This window comes from Schistocerca americana, chromosome 8 (assembly GCF_021461395.2).
Source record: "Schistocerca americana isolate TAMUIC-IGC-003095 chromosome 8, iqSchAmer2.1, whole genome shotgun sequence".
In the NCBI taxonomy this organism is placed as follows: Eukaryota; Metazoa; Arthropoda; class Insecta; order Orthoptera; family Acrididae; genus Schistocerca; species Schistocerca americana.
The window spans coordinates 327,450,730-327,472,876 of record NC_060126.1 but is presented as its reverse complement, the minus strand read 5'-3'; the positions used below and the strand labels follow the sequence as shown (position 1 = coordinate 327,472,876).

General features: G+C 42.9%; 1 protein-coding gene across 1 annotated transcript in view; it reads left to right on the top strand.

Annotated features, from left to right (window-relative positions):
* LOC124545834 (odorant receptor 43a-like) overlaps positions 1-21,069 on the top strand; it is a 64,681-nt gene extending 43,612 nt beyond the window's left edge. Inside the window, exons 3-4 of the mRNA XM_047124791.1 lie at positions 15,001-15,156; positions 21,016-21,069. Of these exons, the coding sequence (XP_046980747.1) occupies positions 15,001-15,156; positions 21,016-21,069 (210 nt within the window). The remainder of the gene's footprint in view (positions 1-15,000; positions 15,157-21,015) is intronic.
* The last annotated feature ends 1,078 nt before the right edge of the window (positions 21,070-22,147 follow it).

Sequence of the window (22,147 nt, the reverse complement as noted above, 5' to 3'; positions counted from 1 at the left end):
TGATTATGGAAACTAACGTTCCATGCTCTGACCCGTAGAATGTACACTCCTGGAAATTGAAATAAGAACACGGTGAATTCATTGTCCCAGGAAGGGGAAACTTTATTGACACATTCCTGGGGTCAGATTCATCGCATGATCACACTGACAGAACCACAGGCACATAGACACAGGCAACAGAGCATGCACAATGTCGGCACTAGTACAGTGTATATCCACCTTTCGCAGCAATGCAGGCTGCTATTCTCCCATGGAGACGATCGTAGAGATGCTGGATGTAGTCCTGTGGAACGGCTTGCCATGCCATTTCCACCTGGCGCCTCAGTTGGACCAGCGTTCGTGCTGGACGTGCAGACCGCGTGAGGCGACGCTTCATCCAGTCCCAAACATGCTCAATGGGGGACAGATCCGGAGATCTTGCTGGCCAGGGTAGTTGACTTACACTTTCTAGAGCACGTTGGGTGGCACGGGATACATGCGGACGTGCATTGTCCTGTTGGAACAGCGAGTTCCCTTGCCGGTCTAGGAATGGTAGAACGATGGGTTCGATGACGGTTTGGATGAACCGTGCACTATTCAGTGTCCCCTCGACGATCACCAGTGGTGTACGGCCAGTGTAGAAGATCGCTCCCCACACCATGATGCCGGGTGTTGGCCCTGTGTGCCTCGGTCGTATGCAGTCCTGATTGTGGCGCTCACCTGCACGGCGCCAAACACGCATACGACCATCATTGGCACCAAGGCAGAAGCGACTCTCATCGCTGAAGACGACACGTCTCCATTCGTCCCTCCATTCACGCCTGTCGCGACACCACTGGAGGCGGGCTGCACGATGTTGGGGCGTGAGCGGAAGACGGCCTAACGGTGTGCGGGACCGTAGCCCAGCTTCATGGAGACGGTTGCGAATGGTCCTCGCCGATGCCCCAGGAGCAACAGTGTCCCTAATTTGCTGGGAAGTGGCGGTGCGGTCCCCTACGGCACTGCGTAGGATCCTACGGTCTTGGCGTGCATCCGTGCGTCGCTGCGGTCCGGTCCCAGGTCGACGGGCACGTGCACCTTCCGCCGACCACTGGCGACAACATCGATGTACTGTGGAGACCTCACGCCCCACGTGTTGAGTAATTCGGCGGTACGTCCACCCGGCCTCCCGCATGCCCAGTATACGCCCTCGCTCAAAGTCCGTCAACTGCACATATGGTTCACGTCCACGCTGTCGCGGCATGCTACCAGTGTTAAAGACTGCGATGGAGCTTCGTATGCCACGGCAAACTGGCTGACACTGACGGCGGCGGTGCACAAATGCTGCGCAGCTAGCGCCATTCGACGGCCAACACCGCGGTTCCTGGTGTGTCCGCTGTGCCGTGCGTGTGATCATTGCTTGTACAGCCCTCTCGCAGTGTCCGGAGCAAGTATGGTGGGTCTGACACACCGGTGTCAATGTGTTCTTTTTTCCATTTCCAGGAGTGTATTTTGTTAATCCTGATGATGAGGTCCTCCATAGTATTCCACACCTGGAGATACAAGGCAGATACTATTTTACCTCTTGAGTATTTTGCCGACGAGTTTTCCGACATCAATCACCACTACAGCAGAGGAGCATGCCCTCAGAAGAAATAACGGCTGTAGTTTCTCCTTGCACGCAGCTGAGCAGTGGAAAGACAACATGGACCAACTTCGGCTTCAAACCAAACTGAACTGAACTTCTGGCTAACTATAGAAAATGGTACTACTCCTCCTTAGGAACCATGGGCTAGTGTTGCCACTCCACAGATACCCCTCCAGTGTGATTGCAAGAATGGTACGTATCGTTGAGGCATGAAAATAAACTCATCTCTTCGTCAAGGTCCATGGTTCATTGGCTTATATCCTTCCCAGTCACTCAGCTGCATAGATATATATATACTTAGTTCAAGAGGATCAGAATATTAAAATCTTAAATTTGCGTAAAGAATTTCCATTCTATCAGAATGGACGCAACTAGATCCAGCGTGTTCGGATCCCAATTGACATTTTACGTCTTCCTTGCTAGCGTCAGGGTCAGATTTCTCTGAGAGTTTGTTGCAGAGCGCAGTTCCATTAATACATTTATTCGTTCACATGATCTGACCGAAATTTAATCTTATGATGTTATGAGGGAAGACTTCCGTCTTAGAGACGTCTCTCGAGAACAAAGGTGATAATCTGGCAAGACACTTTGTCGACGTTTGTGTGATTACAGCAGGACTTGTACAATGATTCCTTCCTGAGACAGAAGCACTTAGAACAACGGCTGTAAGTACAGAATCTTATAATAGTTGTGCAAATGAATAAAATAAGTGTAGAAATGACTACTTTAATAATGATCAGCATTCCAAAAGTAAATTTCAAATATTCTTACAAAGAAGAAAATGTCGCCTCAGAGTATTTCTATTTTCAGTACCAAGTTTCCAAAAGATAAATAGATTTCCTTCAGTGTTAGAACTAGAAAATATCATCCAAGTCACACTTCGGATTTCTGAAGGGTTCTGATATTAAGAAGGCTATATAAACATACAATGAGAATGTACTTAATTCATTAGACAATAAATTACAGGCTACTGGTATTTTCGTGAACTGTCAAAAGCATCTGACTGTGTAAATTGGCATATTATTTTAAGTAAATTAACATATAACGGTGTAACAGGGAATGCTGCAAAATGGCACAGCCGATTTCCCTCCCCATCCTTCCCTAATCCGAATGTGCCGATGACCTCGCTATCCGGTCCGCTCCCCAAAATGAACCATCCAATCAATATCTTAAATACAGAATCAAACGTTACTGAAAGAATAGTTTTTTCGCCATTCTCTGTCTTACGGAAACATCATAAACCTCCCTGATTATAGAAATAATTCAGAAACAAAGATGGCTTAAATACTGTTTACTGGATGACCGGTTTCAACACACACAGATCATCGGATCTGAATGTAGATTAACGTTTATAAACCATTTGGATATAACGATGCATGAGCTGGTCTGCCTCATGCATCGTTATATCCAAATTGTTTGTAAACGTTAAGCTACATTCAGATCCGATGATGGCAGTTTTAGTGTATTGAAACCGGTCATCCAGTAAACAGTATTTAAGCGATCTTGGCCTTTGAATCATTTCTACAACAGAGTGATCGCCCAACTAAGCACTATGTGTTCACTCACTAATTATCTTCCTAACATCTCGTGCTGCAAGAGGCGTTATTCAGGATTTTAACAGGTGTTCACACTGATGGGAATGGACGATTTAGCACACAGTCAGACTGTCGTTAACAGGAATACTTTTTAAACAGTTGCCCTCATGCACAGCGCAGAACGTTTCTAAGCAATGAATACGTTGTGTCTGTGTAACTGCTCCAGAAAATTCATTCTGTGCGACATCGCAGAAGGTAAGTATGTGAAATACGCAAATATTCCAAGGCTTTTAGCACCAAACAAGCAGCTGGAAGTACAAAATGTTACTGAAATCAGTCATTTTAAAAGCTTTATAATACACTCCTGGAAATGGAAAAAAGAACACATTGACACCGGTGTGTCAGACCCACCATACTTGCTTCGGACACTGCGAGAGGGCTGTACAAGCAATGATCACACGCACGGCACAGCGGACACACCAGGAACCGCGGTGTTGGCCGTCGAATGGCGCTAGCTGCGCAGCATTTGTGCACCGCCGCCGTCAGTGTCAGCCAGTTTGCCGTGGCATACGGAGCTCCATCGCAGTCTTTAACACTGGTAGCATGCCGCGACAGCGTGGACGTGAACCGTATGTGCAGTTGATGGACTTTGAGCGAGGGCGTATAGTGGGCATGCGGGAGGCCGGGTGGACGTACCGCCGAATTGCTCAACACGTGGGGCGTGAGGTCTCCACAGTACATCGATGTTGTCGCCAGTGGTCGGCGGAAGGTGCACGTGCCCGTCGACCTGGGACCGGACCGCAGCGACGCACGGATGCACCCCAAGACCGTAGGATCCTACGCAGTGCCGTAGGGGACCGCACCGCCACTTCCCAGCAAATTAGGGACACTGTTGCTCCTGGGGTATCGGCGAGGACCATTCGCAACTGTCTCCATGAAGCTGGGTTACGGTCCCGCACACCGTTAGGCCGTCTTCCGCTCACGCCCCAACATCGTGCAGCCCGCCTCCAGTGATGTCGCGACAGGCGTGAATGGAGGGACGAATGGAGACGTGTCGTCTTCAGCGATGAGAGTCGCTTCTGCCTTGGTGCCAATGATGGTCGTATGCGTGTTTGGCGCCGTGCAGGTGAGCGCCACAATCAGGACTGCATACGACCGAGGCACACAGGGCCAACACCCGGCATCATGGTGTGGGGAGCGATCTCCTACACCGGCCGTACACCACTGGTGATCATCGAGGGGACACTGAATAGTGCACGGTACATCCAAACCGTCATCGAACCCATCGTTCTACCATTCCTAGACCGGCAAGGGAACTTGCTGTTCCAACAGGACAATGCACGTCCGCATGTATCCCGTGCCACCCAACGTGCTCTAGAAGGTGTAAGTCAACTACCCTGGCCAGCAAGATCTCCGGATCTGACCCCCATTGAGCATGTTTGGGACTGGATGAAGCGTCGTCTCACGCGGTCTGCACGTCCAGCACGAACGCTGGTCCAACTGAGGCGCCAGGTGGAAATAGCATGGCAAGCCGTTCTACAGGACTACATCCAGCATCTCTACGATCGTCTCCATGGGAGAATAGCAGCCTGCATTGCTGCGAAAGGTGGATATACACTGTACTAGTGCCGACATTGTGCATGCTCTGTTGCATGTGTCTATGTACCTGTGGTTCTGTCAGTGTGATCATGTGATATATCTGACACCAGGAATGTGTCAATAAAGTTTCCCCTTCCTGGGACAATGAATTCACGGTGTTCTTATTTCAATTTCCAGGAGTGTACAAATGGCTCAAATGGTTCTGAGCACTGTGGGACATAACTTCTGAGGTCAACAGTCCCCTATAACTTAGGAGTACTTAAACCTAACTAACCTAAGGACATCACACACATCCATGCCCGAGGCAGGATTCGAACCTGCGACCGTAGCGGTCGCGCGGTTTATAATACACCGACGGAAAAAAATGACTATACGAAGGAGGAGCTGTGTGATATAAACGAAAGTTAACAGGCGTGTTTCTACATCTGAAAGATGACCTCTACAGCAATTTACTGCCACCTGCATAGGAGTGGCGCTAATAGCGCCACTAAGGGATGCAATTCAGGTTTGCTTTAAAAAGAGTTTATAAAGGTAGTGAGCATTAGTTACATTACATTTGACGGCGGGAGTTGATGCAGTTAGAAATGACTTTAAGAATAGCAGCCTGCATTGCTGCGAAAGGTGGATATACACTGTACTAGTGCCGACATTGTGCATGCTCTGTTGCCTGTGTCTATGTACCTGTGGTTCTGTCAGTGTGATCATGTGATATATCTGACACCAGGAATGTGTCAATAAAGTTTCCCCTTCCTGGGACAATGAATTCACGGTGTTCTTATTTCAATTTCCAGGAGTGTACAAATGGCTCAAATGGTTCTGAGCACTATGGGACATAACTTCTGAGGTCAACAGTCCCCTATAACTTAGGAGTACTTAAACCTAACTAACCTAAGGACATCACACACATCCATGCCCGAGGCAGGATTCGAACCTGCGACCGTAGCGGTCGCGCGGTTTATAATACACCGACGGAAAAAAATGACTATACGAAGGAGGAGCTGTGTGATATAAACGAAAGTTAACAGGCGTGTTTCTACATCTGAAAGATGACCTCTACAGCAATTTACTGCCACCTGCATAGGAGTGGCGCTAATAGCGCCACTAAGGGATGCGATTCAGGTTTGCTTTAAAAAGAGTTTATAAAGGTAGTGAGCATTAGTTACATTACATTTGACGGCGGGAGTTGATGCAGTTAGAAATGACTTTAAGGCGACAAAGGAGCCGTTATCAACACCTCACTCAATTTGAACGAGGTTTGCTTTAAAAAGAGTTTATAAAGGTAGTGAGCATTAGTTACATTACATTTGACGGCGGGAGTTGATGCAGTTAGAAATGACTTTAAGGCGACAAAGGAGCCGTTATCAACACCTCACTCAATTTGAACGAGGTCAAGACCTGGCTCCAGACGGCCACTTGATACTATCGAGAGGGAAGACCATCGTGTTTGGCGTATGGCTCTGCAACGTCGTACAGCATCTGAAGCAGCAATCTGAGCTGCAGTTGGCAGCACAGTGACACAACGAACTGTTACAAATCGTATTAGAACAGATAAGCCCTCAGTCACAAATATTGAGTCAAAATTGACCAGGTTTCGACGCTACTATGAGCGTCGTCTTCAGAATTAGTCTAACTGTTCTAAAACGTATTAGGTATATAATAGATTAATAAAATTAAAGTTTTTACTGACTGGAAAAAGATGCAGTACTTACAAGTCACATATTAAAAAAGATCGAAGCTGGAATGGTGACGTCATGAATAGTTGTAAGTGAGATGGGGAGCCGCTAAAGGCTTTTTCCAGTCAGTACAAACTTTAATTTCATTAATGTATTACACTCCTGGAAATGGAAAAAAGAACACATTGACACCGGTGTGTCAGACCCACCATACTTGCTCCGGACACTGCGAGAGGGCTGTACAAGCAATGATCACGCGCACGGCACAGCGGACACACCAGGAACCGCGGTGTTGGCCGTCGAATGGCGCCAGCTGCGCAGCATTTGTGCACCGCCGCCGTCATTGTCAGCCAGTTTGCCGTGGCATACAGAGCTCCATCGCAGTCTTTAACACTGGTAGCATGCCGCGACAGCGTGGACGTGAACCGTATGTGCAGTTGACGGACTTTGAGCGAGGGCGTATAGTGGGCATGCGGGAGGCCGGGTGGACGAACCGCCGAATTGCTCAACACGTGGGGCGTGAGGTCTCCACAGTACATCGATGTTGTCGCCAGTGGTCGGCGGAAGGTGCACGTGCCCGTCGACCTGGGACCGGACCGCAGCAACGCACGGATGCACGCCAAGACCGTAGGATCCTACGCAGTGCCGTAGGGGACCGCACCGCCACTTCCCAGCAAATTAGGGACACTGTTGCTCCTGGGGTATCGGCGAGGACCATTCGCTTCCGTCTCCATGAAGCTGGGTTACGGTCCCGCACACCGTTAGGCCGTCTTCCGCTCACGCCCCAACATCGTGCAGCCCGCCTCCAGTGGTGTCGCGACAGGCGTGAATGGAGGGACGAATGGAGACGTGTCGTCTTCAGCGATGAGAGTCGCTTCTGCCTTGGTGCCAATGATGGTCGTATGCGTGTTTGGCGCAGTGCAGGTGAGCCCCACAATCAGGTCTGCATACGACCGAGGGACACAGGGCCAACACCCGGCATCATGGTGTGGGGAGCGATCTCCTACACTGGCCGTACACCACTGGTGATCGTCGAGGGGACACTGAATAGTGCACGGTACATCCAAACCGTCATCGAACCCATCGTTCTACCATTCCTAGACCGGCAAGGGAACTTGCTGTTCCAACAGGACAATGCACGTCCGCATGTATCCCGTGCCACCCAACGTGCTCTAGAAGGTGTAAGTCAGCTACCCTGGCCAGCAAGATCTCCGGATCTGTCCCCCATTGAGCATGTTTGGGACTGGATGAAGCGTCGTCTCACGCGGTCTGCACGTCCAGCACGAACGCTGGTCCAACTGAGGCGCCACGTGGAAATGGCATGGCAAGCCGTTCCACAGGACTACATCCAGCATCTCTACGATCGTCTCCATGGGAGAATAGCAGCCTGCATTGCTGCGAAAGGTGGATATACACTGTACTAGTGCCGACATTGTGCATGCTCTGTTGCCTGTGTCTATGTGCCTGTGGTTCTGTCAGTGTGATCATGTGATGTATCTGACACCAGGAATGTGTCAATAAAGTTTCCCCTTCCTGGGACAATGAATTCACGGTGTTCTTATTTCAATTTCCAGGAGCGTATATACCTAATATGTTTGAGAACAGTTAGTCTAATTCTGAAGACGACGCTCATAGTAGCGTCGAAACCTGGTCAATTTTGACTTAATATTTGTGACCGAGGGCTTTTTGTTCTAATATAATTCTGACACCGTCACTGAACCTTGGCATCTATGTTCAAAGTTTTATGTTACAAATTGGTTACTTCAAGGACAGGTCAGAGCCACACGGCCCTTAAGCCGTCGGCACATGGACCGTGCTGTCGAATGTCAACGTTGAGCGCACTAAGTTGGACGTGCTGCTGAACGCTGAGGAACGATGCGACTGTGCATACGGTACGGGGGCGCCAACGTGGTATACGCGATCGCAACGCACTCCAACGGCAGTTGCGGGATGTTTCTATTTCGTAAATCACACTGTTTACTAAACGGGCGCGCGTAAAATTCCCAAGTTAGCTCTATTAAAACGCACATTTCCTCCATTGCCCATATGCTAGTCACATTGTTCTATATGTTATATACACAAATAAAAACTTCACTATCCATGTACATGTTTTAAGACGAAAAGGAAAGTATCATGTCCAATCAGTAAGGACGTAAACTTATAAAAAGTTCGATTACAAACAGTCCGATACAAATTTTGCGATAGTTCTCCACATAAGATAAACATTATTTCATCATTCCCACATTTTAGTAAAACCCCAAGGCCATTCTTATTTGATCACTGTTCTCACCGAGTAGCAAAATATTTGCAGCACATGAATTACAAACGTATAAAGATATCTCGCTCCTTTTTCATTTACAAATAGCGAAAGGTCTCATGTAGTTAAGCCAATCGAACAAACTCACTCCTCGAAAAAAGGTGAACTTATATTTACATAACATCAAATATTATAGTATATATTTATATTAAACTAATAATAAAGCATCAGAACCTATTAAAAACGCGAATGTTAGGGGAAAAAAAATTGGATATGGGGAGACGTGAACCACCGCCGTAATACGCAGCAGCAATAACGCTACCCAATACGCTATTTTTTTCTCATTTTGTTCGATGTTGTTCGTTGCATTTGTTCAGTGCGGATGTCCCAGGACACCCGTCAAGTTCAGTGTTGAGCCGTTGACTCCGTTTTTTTTATTACAGAGGGCATCTAACCCTCTGACCGAACACGCTAGGCTACCGTGTCGGCAATTCAGCGACAATTATACCGGGTGATCAAAAAGTCAGTACAAATTTGAAAACTTAATAAACCACGGAATAATGTAGATAGAGAGATAAAAATTGACATACATGCTTGAAATGACATGAGGTTTTATGAGAACCAAAAAACAACAAAGTTCACAAAATGTCCGACAGATGGCGCTGGACAGCAAAACGTCAGTACTGCTACCGTGACGGGTGAGAGGTACGCCGATATGTTACAGAATCGCATCATCCCCAGCCTGGCAGATAAAGACCTCAGTCCGTGCGATTATTGGCTATGGGGTTGCCTGAAGTCGCAAGTGTATCGTGAAGGACCAGCATCTCTAGGGATGCAGAAAGACAACACCCGACGCCAATGCTTCACCATAACTCCGGACATGCTTTACAGTGCTGTTCACAACATTATTCCTCGACTACAGCTATTGTTGAGGAATGATGGTGGAGATATTGAGAATTTACTGTAAAGAACATCAACTTAGCTTTGCCTTACTTTGTTATGCTAATTATTGGTATTCTGATCAGATGAAGTGCCATCTGTCAGACATTTTTTGAACTTTTGTATTTTTTTTTGGTTCTAATAAAACCCCATGTCATACCAAGCACATGTGTCAATTTGTACCTCTCTATCTATATTATTCCATGATTTATTCAGTTTTCTAATTTATACTGACTTTTTGATCACCCGGAATATCAGCCACTGCTAACATCTTGCCACTTCCTGAAAGCATTAATCGCAACTATGTTACTAATTGAAATTTAATTATAACGAATTGTAGCAAGAACAATGCGTTTTTGGTGGATCCTCAGTGTGTCGTTGCCTTCAAATGGCATACTCGCATAATACGCAAGTTACAATAATTCTTTTGCAACGAATATGATGTTTCTCATTTTATTGCAACGAATCACACAGTTAACAACGGGTTTGCGAGAGACTCTCAGTTTTATGGTGTTCAGAAACGGCATATATACGTATAGGCTTGAAATGAATGCCAATATGGCGCCTCACAACTCCGTACTGAAGGGAGATGGGCGTGCAAGTGACATAGGTGGCGTTGTGCCATCTGATTGGTCAACGCTCAGACGCATGCTCAGAATATCTGACATGCTAGACATTACTCTGCACATTCGGAAAGACTCCCGAACGTGCCATTCCACGTTATGACGTCAGAAACTCGGCACGATCAACGCTCAACGTACGGATGCATGGTCCTTGTGCCGACGGCTTTAGTCTGCATTCGACTCACCCTAAAAGACCGCCGTTTGCGACTTCAGTGGTGTCAAGCGAGAGGTCATTGGAGGGCAGGGTGGACGTCTGTTGCGTTTTCTAATAAAAGCTGGTTCCTCCTCGGTGCCAGTGACGCCCCTGTGTGGTTAGAAGAAGGGCAGTTGAGGGCCTCCAACAATTTGCCAGCGTGGTAGACACTCTGGACCTACACCTGCATTTATGATCTGGGGCGTGCTTCCTATGAGAGTAGGAGCACTCTCGCGGCTACCCCGCGGACCCTGACTGCAAATTTGTGCCGCAGTCTGGTGATTCGACCTGTTTCGCCGCAATTCATGAACAAAATTCCAGGGGTTTATGCCAACAAGATAGCGCTCGGCCACATACTGCTGTTGTAAACCAACATGCACTACAGTGTGTCGACATATTGCTTTGGTCTGCTCGATCACCAAATCTGTCTCCAGTCGAGTACATGTGAGACATCATTGGATAACAACTTCGGCATCATATACAAACAGTGTTAATCGTCACTGTACTGACCGACTATATTCAACAGACGAGGAACTATATCCTACAAACTGACATCCGGTATCTGAACAACGCAGTGCATGCACGTTTGCATTCAACATTCTGACGACTACATTGGTTATTAATGTACCAGGATTTCACATTTGCACTAGTGCATCTCGCGCTTCCATTAATCTGTAATCTTGCAATGTTAATCGCTTAAATAAGCTGCCTAGAGAAATGCATTCCCGAAATTTCTTTACTGCACATTAAATATTTTCTGGTGTTACGATTTTCTCCGTTAATATATATATATATACAATCCCAGTGCCTATCGCCTGTCGTATACATTCTGAAGAAATTTTAATAGTTATGCATGTTTCTTTTCTTTTCTGCTGTTGTTGTTGATGATGATATAATTAGCCTTGTGCAGAATAAAATGAAATGTGTTTCATTCTATGTGACTGTCTCACATATTATCACTTTGAATTTTTCATTTGTCACTCCTTTTGTTGTTGCAGCTCTTTTGGGATTGTTTACGATGATTGCATCAGCAACATTGAACTCTATTTCTGCTTTATCAGTCTGTGGAGGAAGTTTATGTGTGTTCAGGGCACAGAGAGAGAGAGAGAGAAGAAATGAGCGAGTGAGAACGGGAGTGATTTCGGAATTGAATTATGGAACTCCTATTGTAATTATTCGCCATCCCAAAAGAAGATTCATCATGAACTTGCGAGGTGCCAGGGCTAGCGGTGTATTTAACACTAAATTCTTCTAGAATCTTCATATGGAAATGATGCTCTTAAGCCCCCCCTTTTCTAACTCCAACTTTTGCTGTTGCACATGCATTAAGAAGAATCACGAACTGACTGTAATCGACCCTGCAAGTGGAGTAGAAAAGAGTTTGGCACCTGCAATAATTTAATTTTATAGAAATTAATTTGATAAAGGAAAGTTTCATTAACGTAGTGAGAAATGAAAGGGTTGCTTTACCGATCCACCAAATGAAAGTTCTGTCCAAAATAACAATTTGATTTATTATGACTAAACTCAAAATAATAAACAAAACACATGAAACATTTAAAATACGTCAAATTGGATACTAAAATAAATGCTGTGAAGGTGAAGCTGTCCATAAACTAGATTGCGACATTTATGACCAACTGGTATTTGGAGCCAATTCCTTGCAACTCAAATCATAAGAGAAACACCCAGCCAACCCAACATTAATTGCTGCTACAGTAGTGAGAACTAAGACAATGAACACCCAAGAGAGAACCACGTTAGAAAAGACGGGAACAGGCGCGCTCTGCTGAGCTCTGATTGTCACATAGCAAAATTCCCTGATTTGCCGGTGCTGTGGATTTACATCACCAAGCTGTCTTCTTAACTGCAAGGACACAATCTGGCATACCACAAGCGATGGCTGGTTGCTTCGACGTCCCGTCGTGGTGATGATAATGTCACGAGTATAGCCCGAAACAAATTCTCCTGGTCTGGTTGTTCCAGACTAAAGACTTCCAAGCAACACAAATACGCCTCTGAGGGAGACGAAGAAGGCTCGCTACACAATTACTGATGATACAATGAGTGATTTTAACAAGCAAAGTCACACAGTAACTACGATACAGTCAACTTTAGCCAAAACTGCTCAAGACGGACAACATAGGCCACCTGTACGTAGAACGCTCAATTGCCGGCTGTACTCGGAAAGTTACGTTGAAGTCGATACTTCAGCAACTTCGTCAAACAGTTACAATTAAATGAAAGTATATTAGACAGCCAACGGAAGGCAGGCTGTCCAGAGCAGCGAGAGCTCAGTCTTGTAACCTACTCCAACCGAAAGGTGAGAACCGACTCCCTCAAGAGCACCCATACAAGCCGAACACAGAACATTCCCGCCCCCACGACAGTGGCCGTGGTTAAACGTTCCAATCAGCAACTCGAAAACCGGCGGAAAATTCCACTCTATTGCCGACGCACTACTATTCCACCAATGGAGATACATGGCGCCAATTTCTGCGCCGATTTGGCTACGACACGGAGCTATCCCCTGAGCAAGCCAATGACAGTTATGATTTTGCAGAAAACGCGGGAATTTACCTACCAAGACTGCCTGGGGACACAAGTCATTCCCACGTCTCGCTGGTAGCCATCCAGAAAGTGTTTACGCTATGTTTCTGCGAAGTAACGGAATCTCTAGCCCAGCCGCTCCGTCAGGCCCCTGTGGGCGTGTCGCCCCCGCTCTGATGACAACGTCGGCGTCTGGAAACCATCCACCCGACTCCCTCACACCCGTCGGCTTAACCCTTTAAAGATCAGCAGATCCCGCCTGTCACTGGACCACCCGGGTGACGAGAGACGCTGTGTGGGAAGTCTGCATGTGGAGGAATGGCAACTTTTCACTGCATGCAATTAAAGAAGAAAAATCGAATTACTCAGAGTAAGATAGAAATATGTGAGGGGCCTCATGCCAACTCTCAAACTCTCCACGCTTTCCGGCTTTCCTTTAGTAAATATTTATTCGCTTTCATGCACTTTGGTTACCCATACATGGGGCACGTGGCAGTACAGCCTCGCAATTCTCAGTTTTTCTAATAATGTAACCAATAAGGGATGTATTGTACAGCGATTTCAAATAGAAGTCACAGCTTGGACTATTATCTATAAGACATCAAAATTCCAGCTCGGTTTCATCATTAATAACAGAGGTATAGATAATTTAGTTAAATAAAAAGTTTCTGGGTTTTTACCACACAAAAGCGATGTGTGTGGGTCTTTGCCTTATTTGAGATAAACATGGATAAAAATGGATGACTGCTTAATTTAAATACTTGAAATAATCCTCTGTAATATTGTTGTATTGCAGCCAAATTATTCAAAGCAATGTTGAACTGAAATATCTTGCAAAGTGGAAGATAATGTTTAAAAACTACATTTTTTCCAGCACAAAAGGAGTATCATTAGGGTAACCTAAAAGAAACCATTTACCGAGACTAAGCTATCTAGGTAACGCCCTCAGACTCTTCCTTGCAGTCACAAATTCTTGCTCTTCCTCTTTTCTGCTTCCTTGAATACTTCGTAGATAAATAGTAAGACCATATCTATATAGGAGCTACTGTCATGATGTGAGAAGTCTGAATCTGACTGAATTAACAATCATTTTGATTTGTTTACTTTCCTTTTTTTTGGCATTGATATAATGAAATCCAGCTTACGTCATTTTATATCTATAGCGCTCTCTTCTTTCTCTGGCATATTTTTCTTTCTCAGTAGCGAGCTTTTATTTTCCCATGCCTTCTGCTTCCACTCGTTATTTATTGGGTGTCATAATTAGAAGCTCAGTTTTCAAAGCTTTGCTGGAAAGTTGTCACTAAAGACCGAGAAATATTCAGGTGAGATATTCTCACGCAGTGTGTGTTGAATATCACCTTCCGCCGGGGAATATCAATGAAGAATTGTCACTTTTTTGTAACTGCGGCAATTTACCCCAGAACACCTACAGGGATATACCCCACCGTGCCATTTTCATAAAAATGCGACATTGCTGAATTTCGGGGTCCAACTAGAACCATTTTTTCCACGTGAAAGTGCGACTAAAACGCAGTAATGTCAACAAGTAATTTGCTGATTCCCCCTCTCAAACCGCATATTATACATAGTTGAGGTAAAACATCGGAAAAGCTACTTGTACATAATAAAAAAACATTATCTCACCTCTCGAGCGAGCTGCCGGGATAAACTTCCATGCAGCAGTAAGTTACAATAAGCCTAACTTGCCACCTAGTGGTCATCTCCTGAATCCAAGGCAGTTAATTCAAGAACTCGGTGGGGTTTTTTACCCAACGCGGTGTTTTACCCTCACTTACCCTACGTCTGCAGGCAACAGCGACCCACACTATTCCTGAATTCGGGTCCCATTTCATCCCTTGTTACAGGTCACTGAGACAATTGAGCCATAATTCTATAAAACTTTAGTCTCCTGCCTTAAGTTTCGTTCAGCTCATGAAACGAAGGACTTTTTTCTACTTCACTAACGACGTTAATTACAGCCCCACATGACGAACGAAACTTCAGCAGGTGTTTCATTGTCCGCAGGCGGAGGCAGTAACGCTGGCGGCGTACAGCTGTTCCTGGTTGAAGGCGAGCCATCGATTCAAGCGCGCTTTGAGGATCCTCATGAGCCGCGCCCAGAAACCGCTCGTTCTCACCGCTGCACACCTCTACCCCATGAACAGAGAAGCGTTCGTTTCGGTGAGTGCTTAAAGAAATATCACATTTCATTGGTCCGACAAAAAATGCCACTTGTAGAACTGCACAAAAGAACTCGTGCATGTATTTTGTATAACACCAAATGATTAAACTTGAGCTTGCTGCCTACCAGCATAGTAACCGAGGGAAGTGACACATTACTTAAGATACTGGCCTCGTATTCATCGGGAATCCGGTTGAAATGGCCATCCGATTTCCTAGATTTATAAAATGTCGAATCAAAACACCTTCAACCGTCCAAATTTACAGTTCTTGTTTTATTTGTGCGACCAGTTTCAGCGCTGCATTACGCCATATTCAGGCCCCAGACCGACGTGTACGAAGAAATCCCACCTCTTGTCCAGTTGAAATAGGGGCCAACATTCAGGGAATGGTTTGCTTAGGTTTATTCTTATCACAGCGATCCCTTCGGTCATTACTTGTCGACACAAGTCAGCAAGTGAGTATCGAAAGGATAGCTGTGTTAAGAAGAAATCTGCGGATACAACTCACTGAATGGTGGCCCATATTTTTACGTGTCAATAGGAGGGATCCTACCTACACGTCGGTCAGGGGTCCAAAGATAGCGTAATGTAACGCTGAAACTGGTTGCGGATGTAAAATAACAACTGTAAATTTAGACGGCTGAAGGTGTCTTTATCCGGAATTTTATACTGAATTCTCGACGTTCAGCAACCATCTTCATAAAGAGGGACTTACAGGGACATTCAGGTTTAGGTTTCTATGCATCCCATAATTTGGCTCAGGCTAATGCTGGGATGGTCCCAACGAATCAACATCGCTACCCAAGGCAAGACTGCCTTTCGTCTATAACTATTTCATCATCTATTCGACGTCAAACGCTAATCTCTTTTCCTTCCTCTTTTCCACAACAATAAAAAATAATATAAATATCTAACGAAAATATTGAAGAAATGTATGATGAGATGAAAGAAATTATTCATATAACTGAGAGAGACGAAAATTTAATTGTTGTGATGAACTGGAATTCGATAGTAGGAAAAGCAAGAGAAGGAAGAATTGTAGAAGAATGTAGACTTGGGAAAACGAATGAAAGATGAAGCCACCTAGTAGAATTTTGCACAGAGCATAATTTAAACATTGCTAACACTTGGTTTAAGAATGGTGTAGAAGCTTGTATTAGTAGAAGAGACCTGGAAACACCGGAAGGTTTGAGATTGATTATATGATGCTAAGACACAGATTTCGGAACCAGATTTTAAATGGTAACATATTTCCAGGGACAGATGCGGATCCAAACCACAATTTATTGGTTATGACTATTGATTAAAAGTGAAGAAACTGCAAAAAAAAGTTGGAATTTAAGGCGATGGGACCCGAATGAACTAAAAGAACAAGAGGTTGTTCAGAATTTCAGAGGGAACGTTAGGCAACAGTTGCCTAGAAAAGCGGAAATAAACATGGTGGAAGTGACAATATAGTGAAGGCAGAAGAAGATCAAATAGGTAAAAAAACAAGGCTTAGGAGAAATCCCTGGATAACACAAGCGATATTGAATGTAACTGATGAATGGAGAAAATACGAAAGTGCAGCAAATGAAGCAAGCTAAAGGGAATACAAACGTCTAAAAACTGAGACTGACAAGAAATGCAAAATGGCTAAGCAGAAATACTTCCACACAAGTGTAGGGGAAGAGTAGACACCGCCTACAGGAAAATTAAAGAGAAATTGGGAGAAAAGAGGAGCAACTATATGAATAACAAGAGCTCAGATGGAAAACCAGTACTAAGCAAAGAAGGGAAAGCTGGTAGGAATAAGTGGCATATAGTGGGTGTATACAATAAGATGAAGGAAATATTATAAAAATGGAAGAGGACTTAAATGAAGATGAGATGTGAGATGTAATACTGAGAGAACAATTTCACAGAGCACTGAAAGACCTAAGTTGAAATAAGACCACTGGAGTAGATGGCATTCAGTGAGAGCCACTGATAGCCTTGGGAGAGCCAGCCAGTTCAAAACTCTTCCATCTGGTGATCAAGATGTATGAGGCAGACCTCAAGAACAATGTAGTAATTCCAATTCCAAATAAAGCAGTTGCTGACTGGTGTGAAAATAACCGAATTATCAGTTTAGTAAGTCATGGTTGCAAAATACTAACACAAATTTCTCACAGAATAATGTAAAAAATGGTAGAAGCTGACCTCACAGAAGGTGAGTTTGGACTTCAGAGAAACGTCAGATCACTTGAGGCAATACTGATGCTATGACTTAGAATATAGGTTAATGAATGTAGAACATGCGTTTGCAGCGTTTATAAATTTAGAGAAAGCTTATGACAATGTTGACTGGAATACTCTCTTTGGAATTCTGAAGGTGTCAGGCGTAAAATGTAGGGAGCGAAAGGCTGTTTACAACTTATATAGAAACCAGATGGTAGTCATAAGAGCAGAGAGGCATGAAAGAGAAGCAGTGATTGATAAGGGTTTGAGACTAGGTAGCAGCCTTTCTCTAATGTTATTCAATCGGTACTCCGAATCTTCAGTGAAGGCAATCGAAGAAAAATTTGGGAGTTGAAGTACAGGGAGAAGAAACAAAAAACCTTGAGGTTGGCCGATGACATGGTAATTCTGTCAGACATAACAAAATACTTGGAAGAACAACTGAATGGAATAGACAGTGTATTGAAAGGAGGATATAAGATGGATATCGACAAGAGCAAGTCAAGCATAATGGAATTTAGATGAATGAAACCAAATAATGCTGAGGGAATTATATTGGGAAACGAGACACTTAAAATAGTAGACGAGTTTTCTGTTTGGGAAGAAAAATAACTGATGATGGTTGAAGTAAAGGGGATATGAAATGTAGACTGACAACGGCAAGACAAGCGTTTTTGAAGAAGAGAAATTTGCTAACGTCGCTTACAGACTTAAGTGCCAGGAAGTCTTTTCTGAAGATATTTGTCAGAAGTGTAGCCATGTATGGTAGTGAAACACGAACAGTAACCAGTTAAGACAATAAGAGAATAGAAGCTTTGGAATGTGCTGCTAGAGAAGAGTGCTGAAGGTTACAATGGCAGATCACGAAATCAATAAGAAGGTCGTGAATAGAATTTTGGAGACAAGAAATTTGTGCCACAAGTTGGCTAAGAATCGATTGACAGGGTCAATTTAGTTATGGTGGGTTGTGTGTGGGTGGCAGGGGATCAGGTATGAAAAAGGTCAGACGATACTCTACATTACTTTTCAAGCTTCTTAACCCTCAACAGAACTGACTTACCGTATTTCAGTAGATCAATAAATTTCCTGTCAGTCGTCTACTATTTCATGAGGAAAAATACAGGTGATGTATGTGTCCGTATGTTCAATTTGCTTACCAGTTGTTACTAAGGTGACCCTGCTGGGCTTTCTGAAACTTTGGGACAGAGCTGATAGAAATGTAAATATGATGCCTTTCTCACTGCTCACACACTACTATCCCATGGATCACTAACCTTTACATAAATACAATTGACACCTGGTGAACAAATTACTAAATTAAATATCTGGGTGGGAAGTTGAAAATGGTTAGAATTTAAGACAAACCCACTTGCAGGCGATAATGCTGAACTGAGTACTGTGAATGAGTGAATCAGTGTCAGCAAGGATTCTCCAGCGCAACTGGGAACTCCCTCACACAGAAGTAATTAATGACATAACGGGTCTTGGATGTAGACTTCCGCAACTGGGGCTTCCTGAAGCATATATCCAACTTAAACCTTCAAATTGGGGGCATTTTACGCCCACCTTTCGAAAATATCGTAATCTTGTTATGTACACTACATTTTAAAATTTTGAATAAAATATCGATTGTTTTTAACGATTAATTATTTAAGACTCCGTAAGTCTTCTAAATTTTTCAGCACATATTAACCCAAAAATGTAATGGTTAATACTGAATGCGACATTTCGCTACGTATGTCATTTATTTTCAGTTTTAAGGCCCTTTGTGAATAAAAGTTAAAAGTCAAAGACAACTAACGAAATTTGCGTTTTAAATAAACTGTAGTGTTCTTTGAGTCGCCTCCTGACTGCATACACTTTGCAGAAAATGCTTTAGTATTTTCAAGACTGTCCTAAGATACACTTTGGGGCTCTAGGCCCTACATAAATATCAGTGCCTGTTTAAAAATATGTTGTTAATAAAAGTTAAAAACAATCGTTCCCCATATTTTGTGGTGACCATAATAAACTGCCTATTGGTACTGCACATTATGAAAATTTCATTAGTGTTGGTAGGATTAACCCTGATGTTTCCCAGTGGTTAAGATTAGGAAATGGCAATAAGCCATCTGCTAGAATGGTAGCGTAAATTATTAATTAATTTAGTACCTTGGTTAAATGGTCTTGGGTGGTTTTACTTTTCATTTAAAATTTTGTGTATTTTCTGCTTCCCTTAAAAACAATTTCAACATTTGTTACAAATCCTTAAATTACAAATGCCGAAGACAATGTTAATAACAGTTGTATATAACTGTCATTAGCTGTGAGAAAATCCAATTCGCACTGAATTTTAGGTGGCAGGTGTCAAAATTGTAAGCAATACTAAATTAAGAAAGAAATGAAATGTCCTTTATTTTTTCCTAGAGGATGGACTCTCACACGATGGTAGGCCCGAATGTCAAATCCCGTTTTGAGAACATCAGTATCACTTGCAGTATTTTCCAGCTCAGCATTGCTCAAACGCAGTATAGTGGCCCTCAAGTAGATTTTTTGGAAAGGAAAGAAAGTAAGTCCAGGCTCTGAAGAAACCCACACATTCACTTTTCTTTCCTATTGCTTACGGATTTGAAACTTATGCTATAAGTGTTGAAAATACTATGGAAGCCTCATATCAACAACTCACATTCATTCAGTTATTAGAATTCCAAAAAGGACAGCTTGAACCAAACGCACTGTGTCACTGCTTCTCTGAACTCGCGTGCACACATCGTGCCCCAAATTTCGTAAGTCAAAATGTGACAGCTAATCACTGGATCTGACAAAAAGAAACTGGATGTGGGAGAAAATTAGTTGGAAATGTGTATCTCATGCTCAGTGCTGTAAAAGAGGAAGAGGAACAACATACAAGAATTACCCAGGTCACTGTTTAGAAGAGCGACCTTATTTTGTGTACACAAATACAGATACAAAATGTGATCACTCACATAGGTTAACAATGGCATGCATTCTCTCTAGATACTTAGGAGGAACAACATACTGCTCTTTGAAACACTTGAAAGGGCGACGAGTGAAATTTGTTGGTGAAATTGTTACAATCTATTTTTCCAAAACCTGTTTCACTAATGTCCCTCCTTCTTGGGGTCATCTTCTGTAGTAGAAATGCTATAAATTTCATGCCAATTTCAGGCATTTACACATAAAAGTAACAACTAAAGGGGCATAAATTAAAGAGAGATATTATACTCAAACTTCTTTAAGGAGAGTTATGTTCTGAAAACAGGCAAAAATACTTAATTTGTATATTATCATAACTGTCATTATCGAAGGATCTGTGTTCTGGCCGTTGGTGTGTTAACAAATGATCATATGGCAATCTTTCCATGTATTATGGGCTTCAATGATCTTCTCTTGAGCATGTTCCCATCGATAGCTGAACATGTCTTTGAGTTCAGATAGCTTCTCTTTAGAAACATCTAACTTTTGGTGTTTGGTCGAGAGAGTATTGTATTTAACTGTTCTGGAGACATCCATTTTCATGTCTTGAAGAGCTCTATTTTAGGTACTTTGTCATTTCTTGCATTAAAATACAAAAGTCAATGGAACCTCCTCACACATAGGTATTTAACTCTGGAATACTTGTTTTTGGAACTTACACATTTCTATTTTCTTTTTACAGCTGGTGAATGCATCATATTCATACTACGCATTGCTGGGTCAAATGACTAAATGATAGAGTCAATCCCTAATTTGGAACCAAGGTCTCCAGTGGTTTATGATATTATGGTTTTAATAGATGTACCTGTATATTTCAAAACTTCTTTCACTGATGGCATTCCGTCATGACATTATATGATGTAACAAAAAGCTACAAAATATCAGACATGTTCATATTAAATAACAATTGAAAAGACATCAACTAAATGTATGGGTAATAGTGAAACCTATCAAAGGATAGACGTAAATTAAAATAAGGAAAAAGTATATGTAGAAATTTATAGTAATTTCAGTTAATGAGCAATGTTTCTTTACTGAATGTATACACAGAATAATTATTTACATGGAAAGTATCTCACAAAATTTGTGCTTAACTTTCATCTATCCAAATATGAATTTCAAATTGATTTTCTCTGGAAGCTGCTATGAATGCTACACTGTACGAGGTTTTGTAATAAACGCTTGCTGGTGTAACAAATGTACTGAAGACTCTCAAGCTGAAATTTTAATCACCTTTACTGCTTTCTCCTTGTTGATAGATGACATCACACTGTTAGCTCTTCTCATAATTTCTCCTCTAATTAAGAAAAAATTAAACATTTATTTAATTTAAGAGAAAACATTAGTTGCTTATCAAAGACAGTAGTATTGAACTACAGGTGCCTTTCCAGTACTGCACAAGATGGTGTTCTCACCAATGTGTTAAATGTGTCTGCAACAGTTTGTAACCTGAACACATGTAATCACAAGTTTCTTGAGTTGATAGCTCTTGCTGAAATTGAACATAAATTTAATTGCCACTATAATGCATTTATTTGTTTTTGTGGCTAGTAGATGTAATGATTTCATTTGATTTAGTTATATACTCACATTTTATTATCCTGAATTTAAATAGCTGGGAAATTATATCATATGTAATTTAGGAGCTGGGAAATTATACCATAAGTAGTTTAGGTACATTTCAATATCAATTGAGACTAACATGCACTATTTTGATAAGTTCTCTGATATGTCATCTCTTGTAATTATCTTATACTAAGAGATGTACTTAGAGTAGCAAGTACAAGTCACTGAAATATGAAATTAACTTTGGT